Genomic DNA, 23,090 nt, shown 5'->3' on the forward strand with positions numbered 1-23,090 from the left:
TTGCCTGTACTTACAGCTACAGCCCTACAACTTGATTTATCCTTGTATTTCTGATACTGGCCTTACTCTCTCTCAGCCATTCTTTGTGCGTTTTCTGCAAGACATTAGCTGTCTGTCTTCTCACAAAGCTATGGTTAATTGTGTTTACAAAGGATTCCTGCACTGTGAGAAATGTTGCTCAGAATGTGCGGTTTTTGCATCATTTAGCCTTGAAAGGATGCTGCTTTCCTTGACGTCTTGCTGTTTTTTCTCAGTGACTCTGGTAATTGCATCAGCAGCCTTGGGAGTCACATTTTCCTTTCACATCTAGGAAACATCCAACCTTTCCTTACCCACTCCCAGCTGAATCACATATCCAGACCCTCCTTTCTCCTGTGGCTCTGCTACACCAGGTCTTTTTCTGGCTTCTGTGGATGCAATCTTGTCTCTTGTCCAGAGGAAACTCTGCCACTTTCCTGGCTCATCATTTCCACCACTCGACTTTTCTGTGAACTCCTCGATCTTCCTTCTCCTTCCCTGCACCAAAACCATTTCTTATCTTCTCCATCAACACCCTTTACAACTCGTCTTCAGCCAAGTCTGTTAGCAGTCATTCTGCCAGCGTTGTCCCCTGTGACCGTTTCAAAAAGACATGTTGGTTTTCCATATCTCCCCTCCACAGCTGGGCTGTGCTCTCCAGAAACATCTGTAGAGAGGGCTGGGGCATGGAAATCAGCGTGGTACTGCGTGCTCCCTCCTGTTGGAGGGATTCATCTGCCACATTTCACCTTGTACTTAAATTCAGACTCCTTTGGGGAAGGGACTTGGCTTTAGGAATGCAGCCCAACCGCACACATTTATGACTCTGATGTCACCTCAAAGCCATCCAGTCCCCACAGTGATGCTCCACATTATCTGCAGTTGTGGGGGGTGGGGAGGTCCCTTTCAAATGCACGTCAGCAATGTCAGCTCCATGAGGTTTAATTTGCAGTGAGCAAGAAACTAGAGGCAACATGCAGAAAAAAACCCGTTTCCTCTCTTTCTTCGCATCCCTTAAAGGTGACTGGGTTTTCTGAGTCAGAGCTAACGCAAACCTGTTGAAAAAGACACAGCCTAGATTTCTACTACAGCTTAAAGGAACCTAAGAGAACATTTAGTGTTCAAAGTATTATTTTGAATTATTGATCAAGCCCCCTGTCTGGCTGAGCTCAGTCAAGTCCTTTGTCAGATTTCATGAAGTTTATTTCTCTTGTCATCCTGAGCAATCTGTGCTGTGCAGAACGGAGGTTTGCTGATGAAACAGGAAGATTGCTGGCAAAGTTCAGCTGTGTGCGTTTGCAGGAGCATCTCGGTGCAGGGGATATGCGTTGCAGTTGTTCCTTTGTTCATATTTAATGATATGAGAAAGAAGAACGTAATTACGGCCTGTCTCATTCAATCTTCTCCCTGCCTCTGACTATTTCAACTCTTTGAGATAAAGGCAAGAGGGAACACAGTGTTTTCTGACAGCGGAGTGCATCCCAGAAGTGATTCTGCCCCGTTTACTCTGCAGTTTCCATTTGACAACGGCTTCCCACAAGCTGTCTCCTGTGAGAGGGAACATGGCCATTACAAACAGCCCTGCAAGTACCAAAACCTGATCAAAGTCAGGAGCACGGTGTTTCCTCTTGGTTTGCTTTGTACATTTGACAGCCCAGTCAGACTGTGCTTGCTTCACTTTTCCCCTCACTAGCTGGCTGATTTCTCCTTACCTGAAAACACCCATGTGCATCTTACTAGATTTGAGGATGCAGCATCAAACTGGGGCATGGCTCAGAAATGGCCTTTTTTTCCTACTTATCTATTTTAACTATTTATTTTCTGTTTAGCTTTGTACTGCAAGGTAAACCCACTTCATTAACACTCCAAACCTATCAAGCCCTTTAAAGCTCAGCAGGGTTACGAAAGGTTTGCTGCCAAAGAATTCTGAAAATTGAAAATGTCATATTGAAAAGGGTGTTTCAAGCTTGCGAAGTTGCTTGGCTTTGGGCCGAAATGAAACCGTAAAAACAGCAAAGACAAGGAAGGACTGGAAGGGTCAAAGAAGGATGAGTTGACCCACCCGACTCCAGGAGGAGGGCTTGGGATGGGGAGGCAGTTCAGGATGCTGGCGGTGAAGGATGGTGTTTGACCAGGGCAAGGAGAAACCTCCTGAGCCTGAGCTGCGTGGCAGTGCCAGAGAGCTACAGAAAAACCAGTCAATGAGAAGACAGTTGATTGATGAAATTGCCCGAAATGAGGAAGAAGGAAAAAGGCTGTAATAGGTAAACACTTTAATTGCGAAGTTGTTTAATCTGAGCTGTCCTAGGAGCTGACAGGGTAAGTGTTATTGCTGCTTCCTAGGCTACCTAACAGACACAGAGACTGACGGGGAAATTTTCCACGTAGTGGCAGAGATATTAAACTATAAAAAAGATAAGAGTTTATCTCAAAAGCGATGAGCTGCTATTTTCTCAAGACCTTGCTGCCAAACTGTGGAAATCAAAGCCATGCTCAAAAGGAAAGAAATCTGTTACAGAGAGAATGCTGATTTAAATCTTCTTTCAGTTTGCAAAATTGTTTTTACCTACAGAGAGGCTTTAAACAAGGGGAAAATGTATTCCGTTTGCTTGGGATCAAAATCTAAGTCTCAGACACACAGAAGAATCGTCCAGAGAGAGAAGCCAATAATTAGCTGCTGAAAAAAAGCCATGGCAAATCAGAAACTCAAGAGGGGTGGAAAGTAAAGGGGAAAAAAGGACAAAGGAATGGAAAATGTTCTTGCAGTATCAAAAGTGCAGCTAAAACAGAGGACTTGAATATGTGAGGAATAACCAAAAGGTTATATGGGAGGATTTCTTGGGAGTTAGTGAGTGTCAGCTGTGACACAGTGACAGCGCTGGTGCTGAGAACAAAAGCTGTGGGAAGGTCGGTTTAATGCGAAAAGCCTGTTCTCATTGCAGAAAAATACAGAGACGATGATCTCAGGAAAGAGGAGGTTAAATGAAATGGGAAGGATCTTCCTGAGGAGCTTCAGTGATGAGCCAAAGAAGGGCCGGTGCCAGGTGCCCGCAGTGGGAGCGTGTCTGGGCGCAGCGAGGGCGATGGCTCCCGTGGGGAAAGGGAACCCAGTGCCAGCTGAGAGCCTGGCTGTGGTCGGGTCTGGCCACGGTCTGCAGGACCCATGTCCAGGAGCAGCAGGGACACAGCAGGAGCTGGACCGGGCTCTGCTGCTCGGCCTCTGACAGCTCTGGCCATCCTCCTTGGCTGCTGCCATCCTCCTTGGCCCCTCGCCCCGGGGATGGGGCAGCCCCTTGCCTCACAGGGATTGTCTCCATCGGAAGCAGCCCATCTAAAGCTTTGAAAAAAGCAAAATAATTATTAGTTGCCTTTAAACTGAGATATTTGAAGATCAAAGGACAAAACAATGAAAGCAAAAATGACAAAACTAAACCAAATCCACTTCTGTTTTCTTATTTCAAGAAAGTAATTGAGCAAGTGCTAGACATGAAAGGTCTGCTGCAGCAACTGTTTACTTCAGCGGAAGCAAAGGGAAGCCATGGACTCTTTATTGAAAATGTGTCTTTTTGGAATGAAGGTGAATATAAGAACAAGAAGTGATGCTACCTCTTATTAAAGCACACAGTCGCTTGCTTAGTTATCCCTATCACAGGTTTCAGCTTCTGCTCACAGTCAAAAGCAAATAGTTTTAAATGCACTTTAAAATAGGCCACTACTTTGGGAAAGGTCGAATTCTCATTGGAATTTTGACCAGCATATGTTTTCACAGGAAAAGACCCAATAAAGAGGGTAAAATAGAGAAGGGAGCAAGCACTCACTGTACCAGCCATTCAGGCTCCCAGACTGCTGTGAAGAACTGCCTTCAGGGAAATAAGATTATGTTTTACTTACGACATATATAGAATAATAGATTTCTCATTCCTCTCTAAATTCATATTGAAACCAATTAGGGAAGAGCTACTGGAACAGGAGGGAAACCATGACCAAATCTTAGAAGCAGTATTTGATCGTCAGATGAAGTCTCAGGGAACGCTTTTTGGGAAATGAATGTTCTGGTCACTGGAACAAGTTAAAGAAATTAAGGAAGCCTGCTCAGTGCTTTCAGTAAATGTAAACCTCTTTTTATATATATTTATTTATGGAAATAATTCACCTAAGCAGTATTAACTAGTGATTTTGAGAAGATCCTCCCCTTTGAAGTTGATTTGGGGCAAATTTCAGAAGTGGCAAGCAGCTGCAAGAGATCTTCCTGCAGAAAATTCTTGTGAGCAAACATTTAACCGGATTTCAAGTTTCCTAGCAATCGCATTTCAGAGCATCTAGAACAGCCATATGACTAATATGATAAGCAGCTCCTTTAACAACTAAAGCTAACCATAAAAATCAAGATGAGCATCTTCCATGGACACCTCACTTCAAGATCTTACAATTATTCTGAACAAAGCTTTAGCAGGTGAGCTGAAGTGTGAATAAAAGGGAATAAAAGTCAGAAGAAGACACTCTCAATGCAGTGGGCTGGGCATTGTCAGTGTTACCATTCCTACCAGTGGAGTCAGGATAAAGAAAGGGCTGGGCATTTTTTTGCTCAGAAAAAAACAGTACTTGTTTATTGATGGTGTAAATGTTGCTAGGCTACGTGGATTAAATTAAAAACCCCATCCTTTCCCAATGTGTACACCACCTTCAGCAAAGCATGCTCCGCAAATTTAGTAAAATTTTTTTTCCACATACTTCAAATTTACCAGAAATGATGGGCCAGAGTGTTTTAATTATAGAAGAACCTGTAGAAGACAGAATATTAGCCAACTACTCAATGAAGAAACTTCTCAGCGTATTTAGAAATCAATACCAATTTTAATTAACCAACTGTGCCAGTGCCCAGGAGAAAAAATAGATAATAAAATAAAAAATATCAATATGGCAGAAATTATTATCATTTCATTAAAAATGGTATGTAGAACTAGAAGAAATACAAAAAAAGGGAAAGGAGGATCGTGGCTTCGTACAAGGAGAGATTAAATAAATCATCAGCTTGGAAAAGGACCCAGAGGAGAACAGCCCAGAAAGTAATGAATTATTTCAGAACAGATGAAGTGGAAACAATTTGCTATTATTTCTCACAAGACAGGATTTAAGTGACAGCAGTGAAATCATCATTCAGCCAATCTAAGACAAAATAGCACGTAATTAAACAGTGACACTCGCTGCCACCAGGTATTGTAGAGGCCAAAAGCAGGAAAGTGTTCTGAAGGTGATTGTACAGAAAAGTGAGTCTAGAGCTCCTAAATGCAAAGGTGCACAGTCTCCATCCCAGTAAATCCCAGTGCGTGGCTGTGGATGGCAGAGCTGGGGGAGGTACATCTGGGTGCTTTGTGCCTCCTGTTCCCTCACTGAGGGCAGAGGTTTGGGCTGAGAGATTCTTGGTCTGAGTAAAGCAGTTCTTAGTGACACCACGAGCTTTTATATCTTCTGGAAGGAGTGACCTTAGCTGTAATAAATGCTAGTTGATTAGGAAACAAAAATAAAAAGACAAATTTTCCTTTTATTTGCAGATTGCTTAAAGAAATGTCTTCAGACTGTACTGCTGGGAAATGTGGGTAGACAGATTATCCTGGAAGAACAGACTTAGATCTCCAAATGCCAGGGGTGACTCTGTGCCTTTGGGCCAACCGGTATGTGGTACAGATTTATCCCCTTATTCAGATCCTTAGGTAGGAAAATGGGGAAACCCCCAAGAATTTATCATCAGCACATGAGAGAAGTCGTCTGTGTCACAAGGAATTGCTATCTCAGGAGAGACAGACTTTTCACAGCAGCACTGTGTCACTGTGCCTCATCCACGACACCCCTGGCAGAAGCAGAACCAGCTCCAGGCATCTCCCCAGCCCAGGAGACGTTGAACTTTGCCATCCTGATGCAGCTTTTGCTGAACAGAGGCAGGGACCTGGAGCTGCTGGGGCTGTGGGCAAGGACAGAGAGGGGGAGGGTTGCCCAGAGCTCTCTGTCCACCCCGAGGAAGCCTGCCGTGCCTTGCGGCTAAGCACGCCTGCCACTGCTTGGAAATGGGTGGCCAGGCCAGAAGAACAGCGAGTTCCCTCCCGCCGTGATCTCCTGCCATCAACTGCCCATTCCTGAACTTTGGCTCCGGCCAGGAGGCAGTAAACGAAGCAGATAATTGCCTGGCAGTGATTGATAGGGAGTCAAGGGTGAGCGGGGAGGGAGGGGGAAGGATGAGTGGGGAGGATTATGTTTCAGAGGGAAGTATTTTTTTAGGATTTGTCTATGCAGGCAGTTGGGAGCTTTTCTGAATCCCATGGGCTTAGCCCAAGCAGGAGGACTCGCTGTAATTTTACACCTTTTCAGAATTTCAGCTGGTTCTGCTGAAATCTGCATAGGGATTAAAGATGGGAAGCGACAGAGAGTTGATTTCCATGCCTTCAGTCTGCCGGGACAAATATTCAAGGCTAAATCAGAGTTTAGAGCTTTTTGATTGTGTGAGTGGAGAGAGAGGAAGGAGCAAGCAGCTGCCAGCAATAAATAACTATTAGGAAACGCTATTAGGAAATAGTACCAAGAAGAAATGTTGCTGCTAGGGATATGCTTTCAGCATTGGGGAATCCATAACCAGGCAGCTCAAAATTTACTTTGGTATCCAGAGCTCAGGTCTCCCGTGAAGAAGGGAAGTCAGCTCATTGCCCAGATAAAGCTGGCAGCGTTAGTGACAGCGTCCTGTGCTTCAGCAAATCTGCATTCAAACTGTCACCCCCAAAGGGAAGTGAGGCTTATCTACAGCCTGTTGCTGTGACTCTGATACCAATCTTTATGGCCAGGCTGCCAGTAAGCCCAGGGAGAACCTATGCATCGTAAACTACTTCAACTGAACTGTCTGGGTTTAAAGTGTCTGAATTCAGAGACATGGTAGTAAAAATCCTGTTCAGCCTCGACTTGAGGTTTACATTTTTACCAGGTTTTGAGATACGCTTGCAGAACTATTCTAACACGTTGAGGTAATGGAAAATGCTCTCAATTTTATACACAAATCTCCCTGAATTAGAAACGGGTTTCCATTTCAAGCACCCAGCCCCAGGCAGTCCTTTCCCTTCCCTCTCCCTCACTGGGCGGCTTTCTCAGGGCAGGGTCCACCGGGCAGAAAGACGGAGCCCGGCGTGAAGCGGGGTCGGGCAGAGCCCCGTCGGTGGCCGGTGCGTGGGGCGGCCAGCCCGCCGTTATGAATGAGCACAGCCGCATGCAGCCGGGTCACCCGAAATGCATCCCAGAGAGCGGGGAAGGGGCAGGAATGCCAGCAATGCCTGCAGCCCTCTATCCCGGGAAGCCCCCGGCTGCAGGGCAGGTGGCTCCCTGCCATCCTCTGGGTTGGGAGCAAAAGTCCCCAGCCAGCAGCTGCCAGGGCAGCTGGGCCTATTTTCAAACGGGAACAGTTGAGCAGCGTTTATTAAAGCCCTTTGGTGCAGAGCACGCCCGGTGGCACGGCCTTCATGGCTTCGTGCCACTGACTCAGCGGGCATTTTTGTCCATGGCCTGTCCGAGCAAGCAGCACGGTCAGGCGTTTGGGTTGGAAACGAGATGTTTTGAAGAGAAGACATCCCACGCCGCATGTACTAGGTGCATTCCTGCCCAGGGGCTGCGAGCCACCGGAAGGGACTATTCTTGTCGTGGTCAAAGATCACTTGCTGTAGGATGGCTCCAAAATGCCAGCCGCCAGTTTATTGTGGTATTTCCTCTACAGCTGCTGGCAGGAGGAGCCTCAGCAACACCAGGCCCCTCCGACCAGCGGGGAAGTCACCGATGGTGAGATGACTGGCTCAGTGGAGGAGGGGAGAGCATGGAGGTTGTCTAGTGGCTTTGGTAAGGCTTTCAACGCTGTCTCCCATGACACCCCCTTGCACTGATTGGTGAAGCACAGATTAGATCAGTGCACTGAAAAGTGACTGAGCTGACTCTGAGGGTTGGGATCAGCAGCATGAAATCCAGGTGACTCATGATGAAGCCAGTCACCAAAGGTGGACCCCAGAGTGAGTACTGAGGACACTGCCGTGTGACATCTTTATTCATGACCTGGATGATGGGATGGAGTGCACCCTCACTAACTTTGCAGATGATGCCGAACCAGGAGGAATGGTTGGTATCCAGAGGTTTGTGCCACCGTTCAGAGAGCCCTTGACAGGCTGGAGAGCCGGACCAACAGGAATGGCATGAAGTTTGCCAAAGAGAAGTACAAAATCTTGCTCCTGGGCACGAATAACCCCATGCATGAGTCAACACTGGAGGGGCCAACCAGCTGGGAAGCCAGCAAAGGCCTTGAGGGTCCTGGTAGAGAAAAGGTTGAGTACAGGCCACCAACATACCCTGGTGGCAAAGGCAGCCACCAGCCTCCTGGGCTGCTTTGGGAAGAGCATAGGGAGCATAGGAAGAGCACCTCACAGTAGGTCATGGCAGGTGATCCCTCCACTCAGCTCTAGTGAGGCCACATCTGGAGTCCTCAGTCCAATCCTGGGCTCCCCAGCACAAGAGAGACAAGGACATACTGGAGCAGTCCAGTGAAGCACCGCAAAGATGCTGAAGGGATTGGTGCACCTGCAATATGAGGAGAGGCCGAGACAGCTGGAATTGTTCAGCCTGGAGAAGAAAAGGCTCCAGGAGGATCTTATCACTGTGTATGGATACCTGAGGGGAGGGATTTTAGAAGGAGATGGAGCCAGATACACTGGACACACTGTATGTCTCGTACTGTGAGAAATATGAGTAAATGCACCCTCTTCACATTACTCACCATTGGTCATATCTACCATGCAATGTCCTTTCCAAACTGGAGAGTCTGTAGTAATCCTCCCACAGGCGGCTTCCTTTAATTAGTCAAGTTAGATCAAGATTGACTTGTCAGGGGTATTCCAAGGACCTTTCCGTCCGTATAGCAACGCAGAGTGTACACAACAGCCACTCGCAGACAGCGGGCAGAGAAATGCAAGCACGGAAGATTTGAAATGCAAGCATGGAAGGTTTATGTATCATGGATTACTTCTGGAATATTTCCACGCACCTTGAATCACCACTGGAAAAATCACTTCCATCAAGGCAGGATGGGCCAGGCAGATGTACAGCATGAGCATTTTGTGGAATTTTATGCCGATTTTGATACAGCAAAACCACATACTATCAGCACAAGGAGCATAAAGACAAATGTCATCAGCATCCTTTGCTGGTATGGAGACACAGCTTAACCACTGCTGCTGTGTACATTAACCTGTGTAAGTGCTTTCCCACAAGAAGCTGGGCAATTAGAAAATAGCACTTGAATGCAAATCTGAGCTTCAGAAAGCAAGAGAGTCCTCAGTGCTCAGGAAAATGCACCTGTGTTAAAATCGCCCCTCTCATTCTGAGGCTGCACACACCAGGGGCAAGGATTTGGCAAATTTTGTATGGCGGAATCTTGACAGACATGAGCAGCTTTTTAAACATTTCCAGAGTGCCTGGGTTTCAGTTTTTGAACAAACAAGCAGATGTGTCTGATCAGCCTTCCCAAAGCTCCTCTCCTCCCACCACTGCTTTTGGAAAGCAGCCCCTCATTCCTGATTTACTTCTTCCATTTTTTACTCATCGAAAAGCACCAAATTAAAATCAAGGGTGTGAGCCAGAATTTTATCACACAAAATACAAAGCTCTGCAAAACCTTCAGATTAGGGAGAATATAATTAGAATAATTGGAATTGGAAAAAGGATCTGAAATGCTTTATATAAAAAAAAAAAGTATTTAAAATGATAGTTTGGCAGAAGAAAGATAGTTTACAGTTAATAATAACAACTGCAGTATTAGAGAGCGTGGAGAATTTCTCAGTCTGTCAGAGCAGATAGTGCTTCAGGCCACAGACAGGCGCCTGGGCTGGTGGCAGCACAGCCAAGGTAAGTGCTGGAGCACCAAGGAAGAGCACACAGACTGAGAGAAGGCTCCTCAGAACCCTAACAGAGGAGCTGTGCTTTTAACCCCAGCAACTGAATCCAGGGCATCACTAGTCCCTGATTTGATTTCCAAGAATAAATGTTTTTTGAAGACTGCAGCACTCCGGACTAAAAGGAGTGGAATGGGAGGGAGCACTAATTACAGTGCACAGCTCATCACCACACCTGGACGATCAGAGTCTTCCTCAGCAGGACAGATGTGGAGAAGAGCCTCCTGCCTTTCAGCTGCCTCTCTGTCCTGACAGAGACATAAAACTTTTGCAGCCCAATTCGGAAAGTTGTGGCTGCCACAAAGGGAGGCAGTGGCCGGCCAACAGCAGCTGCTCTGCTGACTTCCTCGCTTCTGACCTTGCCTTTGGACCTGCAGGTTTGTCCCTCTGCCGACAGCCCCAGACAGCCATCTGCTGGGCAACCGCACCACCAACCAGCCCAGAACAGCATTTACAACCAGGATGATTATGCTTCAGTTCTTCTTAGCTTCCTGGGAGATAGGGACCTCAACAGGATGCGTTGTTTGACAGAGCAGCTGGAATAGGCAGCGTTAAACATCAGTATACAGAATTTTAAGAAAAAAAAAATACATGTCTGCACCTCCCAAGAAGTGTTGGTATTTCTGGGATGCATAAGTAAAAGGGAAAGAAAAAAAACCTCAGCTTTATAGCACTTCTTGAAGTTGGAAGTCGTTTCTAAGCATCAGAGCCCAACCACAGAAGTCAGAGGTAGCCAGAGGAGCAAGGGAACCAAAGCAACTTCAGGATAGCACCTGGTGGTCAGGAAGCACAGAGCCATAAAAACAGACTTTGTCCTCTTGAAAGGTTGGATTTAGCCCCAGTAAACCTAGAATTGTGTTTAAAACCATCTGAGAGGTTAATGTCCTTTTATCAGCACTTCTCTGAACTGGTATTAACTCAGTGTTCGCACTTTAAGTATTTCATTCATCCATAGCTGCAGTGACATTGGGAAGCAGGAGCAGCAGGAGGTTACCAAGCCGTGAGGAACGGGGACGGTCTGTGGAGGGCAAGGCAGCAGTGAGAATGTGGAAGCAGCTCTAAGCAACTGGGATTTTCCCACACCAGGGGTTTCCTCGTTGGTCTCAAGCCCCCACCCTGTAAAGCGCAAGAGGTGGGCTCTGGGGAAGGCAGGTTGCCCTCCGGTCCTTCCAAAGAATTGGGAAAGAAAGGGGGATTCAAGGCTTCTGCAGCACTTATGGGTGGAAGGTTTTCAGGGCTGGCCCTGCCTGTGGAAAACCAAGGTGAAGACTGTGTCCTTATGGTACAGGCCAGCAGACCATGCCAGACCAAGGACAAACTCTCAGCCTCCTTTCCTGTGGACCATCAGCACAGATGCTTTCTCAAAGCTCCCCTCTATCTGTGAACAAGCCTCTCCCTGGAAAACATAAAATGCTTTCCACAGGCAAAATGTGTAACTTCGTTTCTGGCTTTACAGTTAAAAAGTTGCATCTGCAACACAGGAGCTAAGGGGACTTGTGCAACAAACCCCTGAAGTGCAGAACATTCATTTCCGTGGCTGGTGTCAGAAATCCAAAAGCTAAAAGGCAAGGGGTTAACAATTAAAGATAGCGTGGCACAACTTATTTCCCAATTACAGCTCAGAATTAAGAATTGGAAAACTTTTGCAAAACTAACCATGCGTGACCATGCAAAAAGTGAAGGGAAGCACACATTCCAGCCAAGCAGCAGCCAGCTTTATTGAGTTCCAATAACACTGCATCAAACAAAAAAAAATTAGAGTTGCTTTTTGCTTCGTAGCATTAGTCATTTCTCAAATGAAAATATGATTGTGTTTAATGATATTAAGAAAAAACCAAGGAATAGGAGCAAGAATAAAGTTAGACAAGACTGCAGAGCCAGCATCCCCTTCATGTATCCCCCTTGTGTCAGAGAAATTGAGCTCTTGGAAATACTGTTAAATTTTCCCAGGTCAGGGATTGCATCCCAGGACACAGCATTTGATGAATCAAATATATTGTGGGTTGCTCTGAACCACGCTGTACTTTTGAAATCACATTCAGAATATCGTCAGCGGGACAGAAAGGGATTTCAGAGAAAAGTTCAGGATCAAACACATTTCCCCACTGGCTGCTTCAGTAAAGCTTAGTACAAATGTTAAGGATAATTCATTTTTCCTCCTAGTTCCACAGAAAAGATCAGTGCACAAGATCCGATACTCTATCTGTAATACCCCTCAAGCACCCAAACGTAGCTCTGGCCTCCTCTGCTGAGTTCTGTGTTTGCTGCATTACACACATTTAAGATTAAAACCACTGTCAACACAGAAAAACAAATGAAAAAACTACAAGGACAGGAATGCTACCAGACATTGCTTGTGGATATTAGTATGTGCAGCTGCTAACTCATGCCCTGAGAGTTAAGTACACACTGCCAAACAATTATTTTAAGGACTTTTTCAGCATTAATAGCTACATGTTTCTTCTGTAAATGAAGTATTATATTGTAAGAAGTGTCTCCTTCTTCCATGAGGAAGTACTTAAGGTAGGGTGTGTAGTAGTGACAGCTGTCCGTTAGCAGTGTTACTGCTATGGTACATTGGCTCAGAATCAGGTGAATCACCTCTAACTCCTCATCACCTCTGTTTCAGAGCTACAGCTTACGTTTCTGAACGGCACATAGCACCACCTAAAGAAGGCAAGGAAGGCAAAAAGGTATTAGGCAAGTAATCATTCCTGAAACTTCAAGTGATCATTCGTTTATTCCTTTGAGGCAGACTTGCACTCTCTTCCTTCTCCTTTCTAGTTTCCAAAGACTTCCTGGTCTTCATAGACCTGGTGCAACCCAGTTAAGAAACTTCATAGCAACTTCAAAACCAAGAAAACATGCCTGGAAAAGAGAGAATGTACAGAACAAATAAGGATTATAAAAACCCGTTCCACACAGAGTTTTTGAAATGCAGCACTATAAACAGCAGACGTGGCTGATGTGGAAGGAGGAAGACAACAAAAAAAAGTCTTGGACCAGAGGCAAGAATTCTACCATCTCCCTCCATTTCTACTCCAGAACTTCTGGAGGCAGAACTTCTACTCCATTTGGCTCATTATTTACTGAAAGGGAAGCCAGTCCCAACTTATCCACCCACTTCTGTCTTCTACTGGTGGATGTACAATCAGGCAAGAAATACTATCAGAATAAGTCAAAAGGCTTTCATGAAAAGCTTCGAAGGAAGGTTTACTTGGCGTTCCCCCTAGATTAAGGTACATTTTTAGAATCTGGACACCAACATCCAGAAGTGACAAGAATCTCACTGAAATGGTACAACAGTGAGCAGCTGGTCATCTCCTCTACTGACCACAAATGTTCACAGTGAGTGCCCAGGTCCCCAAAGTCCACCTGGAATTGCAATTTACTTACCGCGTTAGCAGGAAATGCCCTGATCATTACAGCTGTGAAGCCTTTATACAGAGACGCAACCCCTTCCTCCCTGATGAGTTCTCTCAGCACATCTCTAAAACCATTCGGGTATTTTCCTGGAGGAGCTGAAAGGGATACAAAACACATTAGTTAAGATGTGTGACAGACACAAACACTGAAGAATGCGGTGTATGTAGCAGCCCAGGATTTTCAACAGGCTCATATTTTATACCATCTAAGTGGCACCAGAATCCAAACATTGCTGGAGCTGTTTTGTGAAAACATCTGCCTGGGAAAGTTATCTATTTCAGTCAAAAGCTGGTAAACAAAAAAGACACCTTACTAAAGACTCAGTAGACAGAAGGAACGTGCTCACCATCACCACAAAGCATTTACCTAATCAAGTGACTGGGGGGCATGGAAGAAAGGAGAATAACTTTTGTCAGTGTTGGATGTCTGAGCTGCTGCTTGCACCACTGATCACAGCTCTCCCAAGAGCTGCAATGAGGGGACAGGGAGGTCATCTATAAAAATTGATGAAGTTTGTTTATAAGAGACAGCAAATGATCTTATCACATCACAGCCAAGAATAGCAATAAACTTCAAGTGAAAAGCACAGGCTGTTTTAATGTTGATGTTACACAGATTCACTGAAGTGTTTCTAAAAAGTTGTTTTATTCAAAGAACAAGTTCTTCCTTCTCCTGACACTTCTCTGGAAAGTGCTGCCTCTGCCAGCCTTCTGAACAAGCACTCCAGAAAACAGCCCAGCCAAACAGGACCACCGTTAACCCACATCACCTGCACAGCAGCGTTGGGACTGGCTCTGTGGAACAAGGGTGCAAAGTTGTAAAGTGTTTCACACGCAGCCCTTGCTGTGATACCAAACAACCACAGCATCCATTATTCAGAGAAAAGAAGTTTCCTGCACTAGATTAGCGTGATCCGTGACTCAAGAAAAATGGTTATCTCCGAGATAGCTCCGAGAGCTGATTCCACAGACAGAGAATATAAGAAGCTGTAACAATGTAACCCATTGACTGGGACTCCCAGAGAAACCAAGGAAAAATCTGTCAAACTGCTGAAGCTCAAGACCTGGGGCCGTTCTCACTACAACTAGGCCACAGATCTTTAGGAGCAGATCTGCTCGTCTAAAAGAAATGCTCTTGGCAGGTCATGCCCAGTTACAGTAAATTTCAGATAGCAAAGGCTACAATTTATACGACGACATCTGAAGTGAAATAACAAAACCTCTCAAAGACTTATATTTGCACCAAAACAGCCACAACAAGCAGTTCTATTATTGCAACTTCTGTGCTGAGGTTTCAAAACAGGTATCTCGAATCGGGATCATTTACTGTGTCCAGTTTTGGGCTCCCCAGTTCAAGGACAGAGAACTGCTGGAGAGGGTACAGGAAAGGGCTACAAAGATGATTAGGGGCCTAGAACACCTTTCTTACAAGGAAAGGCTGAGGGACTTGGGTCTTTTTAGTCTGGAGAAGAGAAGACTGAGGGGAATCTGATCAACACCTACAAATACTTAAAGGCTGGGTGTCAAGAGGAAGGGGTCAGTCTTTTTCAGTGGTGCCCAGTGACAGGACAAGAGGTAACGGGCACAAACTTGAACATAAGAAGTTCCATTTTAACATGAGGAGTTACTTCTTTCCTGTGAGGGTGGCAGAGCACTGGAACAGGCTGCCCAAAGAGGTGGTGGAGTCTCTATCTCTGGAGAGATTCAAAACCTGCCCAGACATGTTCCTGTGCCACCTGCTCTGGGTGGACCTGCTTTGGCAGGGGGTTGGACTGGCTGATCTCCAGAGGTCCCTTCCAACCCCATATCATTCTGTGATTCTGTGGTTATATTAATAGGGAGGCAGAAACACAGATGTGCATTCGTCAAAAATTTGTGAGGAAACCAACTAAAAAGCGAGGAATACACTTGGGTTTTTCATGTAGTTGTCTCAAGCAATGTTCAAGATGCTCAGATGGCATCTTCCATTGCTGCCCAGAACCACTCGCAGGAGCCCTGTGCTGACTGTGGCCGTGACAAGCTGGGACACAACTCACCAGTCTGGAAACGGGATTTCAGCACGTCTGGTGGAATGGCAACTGCCCAGTTGAAGATCCCAGCCAGGCCCCCAGCAAAGAGGATCCGAGGCGCGCTGAGGTCACTCACACTGTGGCAGGATTAGGGTGGGGTGGGAGGGAAAAGGAAAAACAAAATGAAAAAAAAAAAAAAAAAGAGAAACAAACAAACAAAATATTACAAGCTCATCTGTTTTGACTAAGGTGACAATCAAAGAGGCAGCCTGGCTGACAACCAGGAGGCAGCACAATGCTGCAGACACAGAAATCTGAGCAAGATTTCCAAGAATCAAAACCCCGTGGGCAAAATTTACTAACTCCACCCTAAAGGTTCAGATCTTTTTATTCAGCAGCACACACAAATGCTCTGGGGGGAAAACAAAACAAACCAACAAAAAAACCCCAACAACAAAACCACCCAGCTTTTTGTGCACATACAGAGGTGAAAGTGAAGAGACCTAATTTAAATATTCCTTGGCTAATAAGATCCAAGGCTAGAATCTGAGAGAAACTCGGGACACTATTTAAATTGTCAGTTAATCCCAGAACAAAACAGCTCAACTCACAAGATGAGGAACCTTTTTTTTTTTTTCCAAAAAAAAAAAATTGTTTTGATGATACTGTCCTAAATCTCTCCGTAACTGGGGAGATTAATCAGCAGTGTTTGAGAAGTTCAGAAAATGATGACTGTGAGATTTCACTAACCTCTTTCCCTCCGGGGTCAGAATGTTCTTCAGCCATTCGTACGTCATGAAGTACATTCCGCTGGCTGGGACATCTAGAGGGTAAACAAAGACTGTGAGGAGTGGGAAACAAAATGAAGCCTAGAGGCAAGCAGCCCCATGCCAGCTCAGCAACACCACTATGTACATCCAGATTCCTTTTCTGAACCTCCTCTACAAACAAAATAAAATCTTCTGTTGCTCTAAAGAGAGGTGCCTGAACTTTTCCAGGGACAGCAGGTGCTAAAGACAAGAACTCAGAAAATATCTGTTTTCAAGCACTTCTATCAGCAGCCTTTCAAGCCAGACTGTAACCTCTCTGCTGGCCATTAACCTAATGATGAGACAGCTCTAGGCTTTCTTAATTGCTGCATAGCAGATCAGAACAGTTCAGGAACTTCCAGAGTTTTGCACACTATTTGTTCTAATGATTCTATTTCGGGGTTGGTTTTTTTAGCTGATGGGTTTAGTTTTGGGTTTTTTTTAAAGACACTCCCGCAGCCAATTCTTAGCACATGCCTAAACTGGAGAACCAGCCTCTGGGTAGGGCATTCAGTGTCTGGCACAACTACTTGGTTGTTGTTGTTAGAGGGGTCACGACATCCCAGTCCAAAATAACCCACACTCGAGCAGGTAGAAAGCATAACTGCTGCAATCACATCTTCTAAAACAGTCAATGTTATACAGCAACAGTCACAGGCAGTCACAATCCTTCTCCCAAGGAAGAAAGGAAAAAAAAAAAAAGCAAACAAAAGGAAAAAAAAAAGCCCACTTCTGTATTTTTGTTTTCTCTTTGTTCTCTCTGCTCCTCTCCTGAAGTCTCTCATTTCACTTGGCTTCTCAGATCTTAATTACTTCCTATATCCCTCTGATCCTCATCATCTAATCTCTTTCTCACTCACTGAGAATCTCATGTTTATTTCTCAGTCCCTTTGAGGCACTGGAGGAGCTCTGCAGACTGGGGAAAAGAAAAAGAAAAAAAAAAAGGGGGGGGGGGGGGTGTGACACAGCATCTCCAATTGGCTAAAGGGACAAGAAGGGACACTGAGATCTATGATACTATGTCAGGCTTCTTATCTTAAAGTACCCCATGCAGAAGAAGCATCAGAAGGTCTCCATCCGTTACCTCTCATGAGGGTGAGCACTGTCCCCTTGTACACCCCACGAATCCCAGCCTCGCGGTACAGCTGCTTTGCACAGTCCAAAGAGCCACTGTATTTAGTTTCACCTGTAGCTGCCTGGATCTGAAAGATTAAAGCGATAGTTTTGACTAGTGAAGGTTTTGGCTGGTGAACAATCATTCAGCTCATAGTTAGAAAGCCACGCGCGTGTTTCCAGAGAGGAAAGAGCACATACTCATTCCACAGGGACTCCTGCATATGAAACCTCTGCGTCATTTCCTCCAGCAGCTCCCTCCTGTGCAAGCCGAGGATATGTTTACTGTTCCATGCAGTGGCCAGATTCTCCCTTATTTTTCCCCAGTGTAAGTTCGAAATGACTGAAGTCAGTCAAGTAATGCTACACTTGCACTGACAAAAAGTAGCCTTCAAATAGTTTCGTGCAATTCAAACAATTTGCACGTGTATAAAAGCTTCCACGATAACATCACGTCTGTCAGAACTAACACGTGATCACCCGTCACTCCATCAACCGAGTTCAACATCCTCTGAAATCAACAAACCTTCCCACCTCTGCTAAAGACAGTATTCTCATTTGCTCAGGTTTACATTTTCCACCAATATTTTAAAAATCCTGGAGGAGGCGTAGAGCTAACAGCCACTCAAACATTAGAAAACTGCTTCACATATTTTGAAATGCATTCCCTATTGGGAACTCGTCAAGGTAACAGAAAATCGTTACACGAGAGTCTTATGATCTAGTAGTTTTGTATTTTTTTAGAAGTTTCTTAAAGTATGGAAAAGTCCAGTTTTTCAGAATGAAGTGGACTGAGGCATCCACTGATGCCTCATATAATGCCACAGAGCATAAGGCTTGTGCTCTGTAAAATGAAGAGAGCAATGAAGGCTCCATGTACTTATACTGTCGCGGTGAGTTTGTATAATGCTCCTTCGTGACACAGTTGCATTAAATGACAATTGTCTCAGTCCTGCCAAAAAACATAACAGAGTAAATACACTAACCAAACAAGTTCCTGGTATGGAAACACAAGACCCCCTAAAATTAAATTCCCATCACCACCATCCAATGCCTTACCTGTAAAAGGCACTTGATTCTCTCTCCTGGAGCCATGATTACTGTCGTGAACACTCCCGACAACATGCCAGCAGCAAACAGCTGAGGATATCTGCCCCGAGGAAACAGAAGAGACCCTAACACAACACCGTACACAGGACACGAAGGGCAGAAAGACCCCTGTCTCACCAGGTGACGCTGTTCCACACAAGGCAGGCAGTGGAACTAGAAATGCATCCACTGCTTTTGATGAGTGCAGAAGCGCCTCATCAATGCCTAATAAGAGCTAAGCATGTAAGATCTCTAGGAGTCAAAGCGCTGGTTCCCACAGCAACCATAACTCAGGTCTTCACATCCATTGTATTTGCTAATATTTCTAGTACTTGCATTTTTTGCTACAGCACTCCCATTCATTTTTATTCCCAACAGTCTCTTCCTCCTCCATTCTCTCACACTCTCCTCAGTGGTCTCAGTTTCCACCCGTGTTCCTGCTTGCACAGCCAGGAGCCTCCTTTCTGTAACCTCTCAGCCCCTGACTCCTCCAGCCTCTGCCATCATCAAGTCTGTCCTACCAACCCGCCATCGTCCCACACATTCTGCACCTGCTTTCACGTGGCAAAGTCTCCGTGACAGAAATGCTTTAAACAAGCTGGGTTTCTCCATCACAAACTTATCTTTACGTCCAGTGTCCTGCTACCTTCTCACATCTCAATTTAACTAAATTCCACACCTCCTGCTTCTCTCCACTTGCCCAAGAGATGGCATTCTATTCAGGTTTTTCAGTTCTTACACCTTTCTTTACTCTTAAATTCCCATTAAATCTTGCAGGCCATGTAGACGTTCCCCACCACTCTACATGCATCTCCTGCTCAAATGAAGCTTTGAGTTTTCTCACTCACTTTGGTATTATTCAGCCGCAGAAAAGACAGGACGGGCACCTCAGGTTTCTCTCCATCTGCTTCCTTCCAAAACTTCCCTTCAAAATCAGCATTAGGAACCACTGCCTGCCTCGAGACCCATAACCATGGTGCTAAGGGTCTGACCTTTATTTTTGGGCCTCACGTCCCAGGCACACTGCATCTTACACTGCTAAGCTCCAGTTCTGTTCCTGTGGAGCTACGAATCACAATTCAGCAAAGAAGTTAAGGGAGTCCTTTATGGGCAGGGGGCTTTCCTCACATTTAAGTTAGCGTGGAGAAAACCACACAAAGTTTTCTCAGCTTCCCACCCCCTTTCCAGGTGGTTAGACGTGCCTGAGAGAAGGGCTGCTCATAAACACTGCTTTTCAGAAATTAACAATAAAACATTTCTATGGCTATTTTTATATCCTAACGTAAGGAAGCAGCAGAGTCACAATTAAGAGGGAAAAGAGAATCAGGACTGTGAATGCTGTCAAGACTGCTTGACCATGAATTTATTTCTCCCATCGTTTCTGTTAATAGCGAGACTGTTTTGCAGGCAATTATTATATAACTCACACTGCACTCATCTAAAATGGAATTGTTCCTTAATGGCTCTTTCTTGCGTAGAAAGGGAATTGCATAGCACCTGCCCACATGCTGTCTGTTTTTAGCCTGTGCTATCGGTCCCACGCTTCCAGAAGCATTAAAAAACACGAGTGTTTTATTTTTTAGAACTATATTTATAACCTAGGAGAGGAGACAAATTTACACCACAATTCAATATGTGACAATACTGCAGGCTGCAAGAGCCTTAGGGTGCCTTTCCCAACTGTCTGATGAACTCAGAAACTCACGTCAAAACGTCATCAGGTGTTCTTTGTTGGAGTCTTTTCCCCAAGCCAAATCCAAAGAAGCACACAGCAAACATGGGTGTCACTCCGACAATAGGAGCTGCCATTCCTCTGTATAAGCCTCGGACTCCCTGCAAGAAAGGTTATCACAAGAATTACTTGGTTTTGCATAGACTTTGCACACATTTTAATTTATTGAGAAGTAAAAGGCTACAATACAGGATGGTGTCAGTCGACAGTCAAACTAATCAGAGGAATAACGGGGTCTATTGTTCATTTGCAATTACACATATTAAGCTGAGGCTCAGGGCTTGTTGCAGAGGAAAGTTATCCTTCCTGGAAAATACTGGCACCACTTACACCCTTCTGTTCCAATACTGTTCAACCTGGACTTATATCTAAAGTATGAGGGAGTTAAGCTAAAAGCCACCAGAGTAATAGTCCTAATAGATTGTTTCAAAAGCCTTCTCTCTCAGATACATACAAAAACACACATGTGCTCCACTAATGAGTCATCAAATGCAGTACTGTAAAACCCTGACACGGAGCCTTACGCCGCTGGATCAAATTCACTCACAAAAGGAAGAGCCAGGGAGACTGACCTGAAGTCCCCACATGAACTCAGTTTGGAATGAGTTCAAGAGAATTTTTTTTTTGTTTCCTTCCCCAAGTCAAAACTCTTTTTACCATACAACTTTACATTCCCCATGTTCCCCTTCATCAGACTGCGCAGATGGAAAATTCTAATGCAGACACTAGCAGTAGCATTTATTTCATTTATCTTGCCTTTGAACTGAACTTTTTCTAATTAAAAAGGAGAGTTATTTTTCTGGATAAAGACTAGATGCACAAATTAAATAACTGCTGGTCCATACGCCCTTCCTTCCTCCCCCAGATAAATCAGTGTATCCCAGTATGTGTCTGTAGCTCACAGGCACAACTGACTGTGCACCGAAATTGTATCTGGCTGACAAAGATCAGAGACTCCTGCTCAATCTTCCCATGAGCAGTGGGAAACAAAAGGCCTTGGCAGAGAGGTTTAACAGTTTTCCTTATAGAAACTGATGAGTATTGAGTAGGAGTAGAGAGGCAGCATCGCTTTTGAACTTCACATCACAAGGCTATTATTATGGTTCAGCTCTGACGTCCGTGCTTCAGCAGGGGTGTTAAAAACCGCAAGGGATTCAGAGCCAGCAAAGCATTTCAGTGCTTTGTGGGAGAGAGCAGGGAAGCGAGATTTGCTTTGGTTGTATAACAACCTGTTAATACCGTCATGAAAGTAGATTTCAGATATGAGACAGATCTTTCATTTAACAGAGAGTTACCTAACAAGATCCAGTGGTTAGAAATTAGATTGCAGACTAGTAAACAGTTGGGCTTTACAGCCATTGTTTCCAAATGGTAAACAGCTGCTGGGAAAACTTACGAAGCAGAAAACTGGATTCTATGTCACTTAAAGTCTTTAAACCAAGGTTGCCTGCATTTCTAAAAACAAAATAGACTATAGTTCAATCACACGATACGGCTGATTCAGGAGTGAAACCACTGTCCACCTCTGAAGAAGACTGAACAAAACTACTATAATCAACCCTCTGTTCTCAAAAAACCCCCCAAAAATTAATAAAAAATTTATTAACTCAAGCTAATGCTCCTCTGCCTTCACATAGACAGCATAATACATTGTAGAAGAAAGTAAAAGTCCTGCTTATATCAGCAAAAGTTATTGCCTATTTTAGGATTTCCAGAGACAACTCCAAATACCACCACCAACAACAACAACGCCAGCAAACAACTACCAACATTCACTCCAGTCTATAACTTCAGATATTATCATGATATTTTGAACCAAGGCCATTTCTTAACAAAACAAAGAGACATGCACCCGGAGCAGGTGGGTTACAAGTATCCCCCAAGTTTTGTCATCTGCTGAAAAATTTTAGTTAGAATCAATTCGACTGATAACCCAAGAATCGTGTAGTCTCTGAGAGACAACATTCCCACACGATTCCATTCCTGCGACGTACGGGAACAACTGATATTTTTGGCAGTAGCGCAGACGACGCGCTCACACTGTACCTCCCCAACCAGAGTCTTCCTGAAGCAGTCAAAGGTCCCAGAATAGAGCGGAGGCTGCCCGGGCTGCGGCTTGGGCTGGGTTTGCAGTCTGACCTAGTGAGAAGGGATAGGAAAACATTATTTTATTAAATATTACTAGCTAAACTTTGATTCAGAAAACACCTCTGTGACCATTAAGGAGTTAAGTTTTGCGACCAGACTTTACTATATGGGTAGGGAGATTGACATCACTTAGCCCCTTGCAGAAGAGATTGAATTTTAACACATTTAATAGTTAATGTATGTAACTAATTAACTGCTAGGATAACACCAGGATAATACCACCACCTGAACACCTGAGAACTAACGCTGTGTCACTGCTGTGTGTCCCAGACCCCTATTTGCTCCCTCACAGCAGGTCATTGGCCTCCCTCCGGCCCAGGAGGAGCTCACAGGAGAGGCCCGGGCTCCCCATTCCCTCCAGCACCGGGAACACCGACGCTTATTTTTCCTTATTTTTACTATAAACCGGCCACCGAGAGGGCCCGCCCAGCCGCCAGGGGGCGCCCTCTCGCAGGGCCAGCCTCCCCGCGGTGCACGCCGGGAAATGTAGTCCACCCCGTCAGGAGACCCTGCCGTCCCCCGCGCGGTGCCCGCTGGGAAGCGTAGTCCCCCCCTCGCAGCCGCCCCGTGCCCTCCGGTACCGGGCCCCTCTCTCCCTCGCCTCACCTTGATGGTGTCCAGCGGGTGCCCCACGAACACCAGGCAGACGCCTCCGAAGCCGCCGGCAAAGAAGTTCTTCACGGGGCTGATGGGCTGCGGCTGCTCCGCCATGGCGGCGGCGGCGACGGTGGTGGCGGCAGGTGGAGAACGGGGCCGGGGCGCTGCGTCCCCGCCGAGCCAGT

General features: G+C 45.3%; 1 protein-coding gene across 1 annotated transcript; it reads right to left on the reverse strand.

The window, feature by feature from the left end:
- Positions 1 to 11,676: 11,676 nt before the first annotated feature.
- SLC25A20 (solute carrier family 25 (carnitine/acylcarnitine translocase), member 20) lies at positions 11,677 to 23,084 on the reverse strand. Its single transcript, XM_014946873.1, has 9 exons — positions 22,915 to 23,084; positions 22,207 to 22,299; positions 20,134 to 20,261; positions 18,399 to 18,489; positions 17,311 to 17,428; positions 16,168 to 16,240; positions 15,445 to 15,554; positions 13,380 to 13,504; positions 11,677 to 12,851 (listed from the first exon to the last, which is right to left on the reverse strand). Exons 1-9 carry the CDS (start codon positions 23,017 to 23,019, stop codon positions 12,789 to 12,791), a joined length of 906 nt encoding a protein of 301 aa, XP_014802359.1. The 5' UTR covers positions 23,020 to 23,084; the 3' UTR covers positions 11,677 to 12,788.
- Between the last annotated feature and the right edge of the window lie 6 nt (positions 23,085 to 23,090).

Source organism: Calidris pugnax, unplaced genomic scaffold (assembly GCF_001431845.1).
Source record: "Calidris pugnax isolate Ruff unplaced genomic scaffold, ASM143184v1 scaffold81, whole genome shotgun sequence".
NCBI classification, from domain to species: domain Eukaryota; kingdom Metazoa; phylum Chordata; class Aves; order Charadriiformes; family Scolopacidae; genus Calidris; species Calidris pugnax.

Coding starts and splice junctions, on each gene's coding strand:
- SLC25A20 (XM_014946873.1), bottom strand. CDS start 23,019: ATGGCGGAGCAGCCGCAGCCCATCAGCCCCGTGAAGAACTTCTTTGCC. Junction 18,490..20,133: donor ACACCTGATGACGTTTTGAC/GTGAGTTTCTGA, acceptor TCCTCGGGGCAG/ATATCCTCAGCTGTTTGCTG. Junction 13,505..15,444: donor GAAATCCCGTTTCCAGACTG/GTGAGTTGTGTC, acceptor TATCCCTTTCAG/CTCCTCCAGGAAAATACCCG.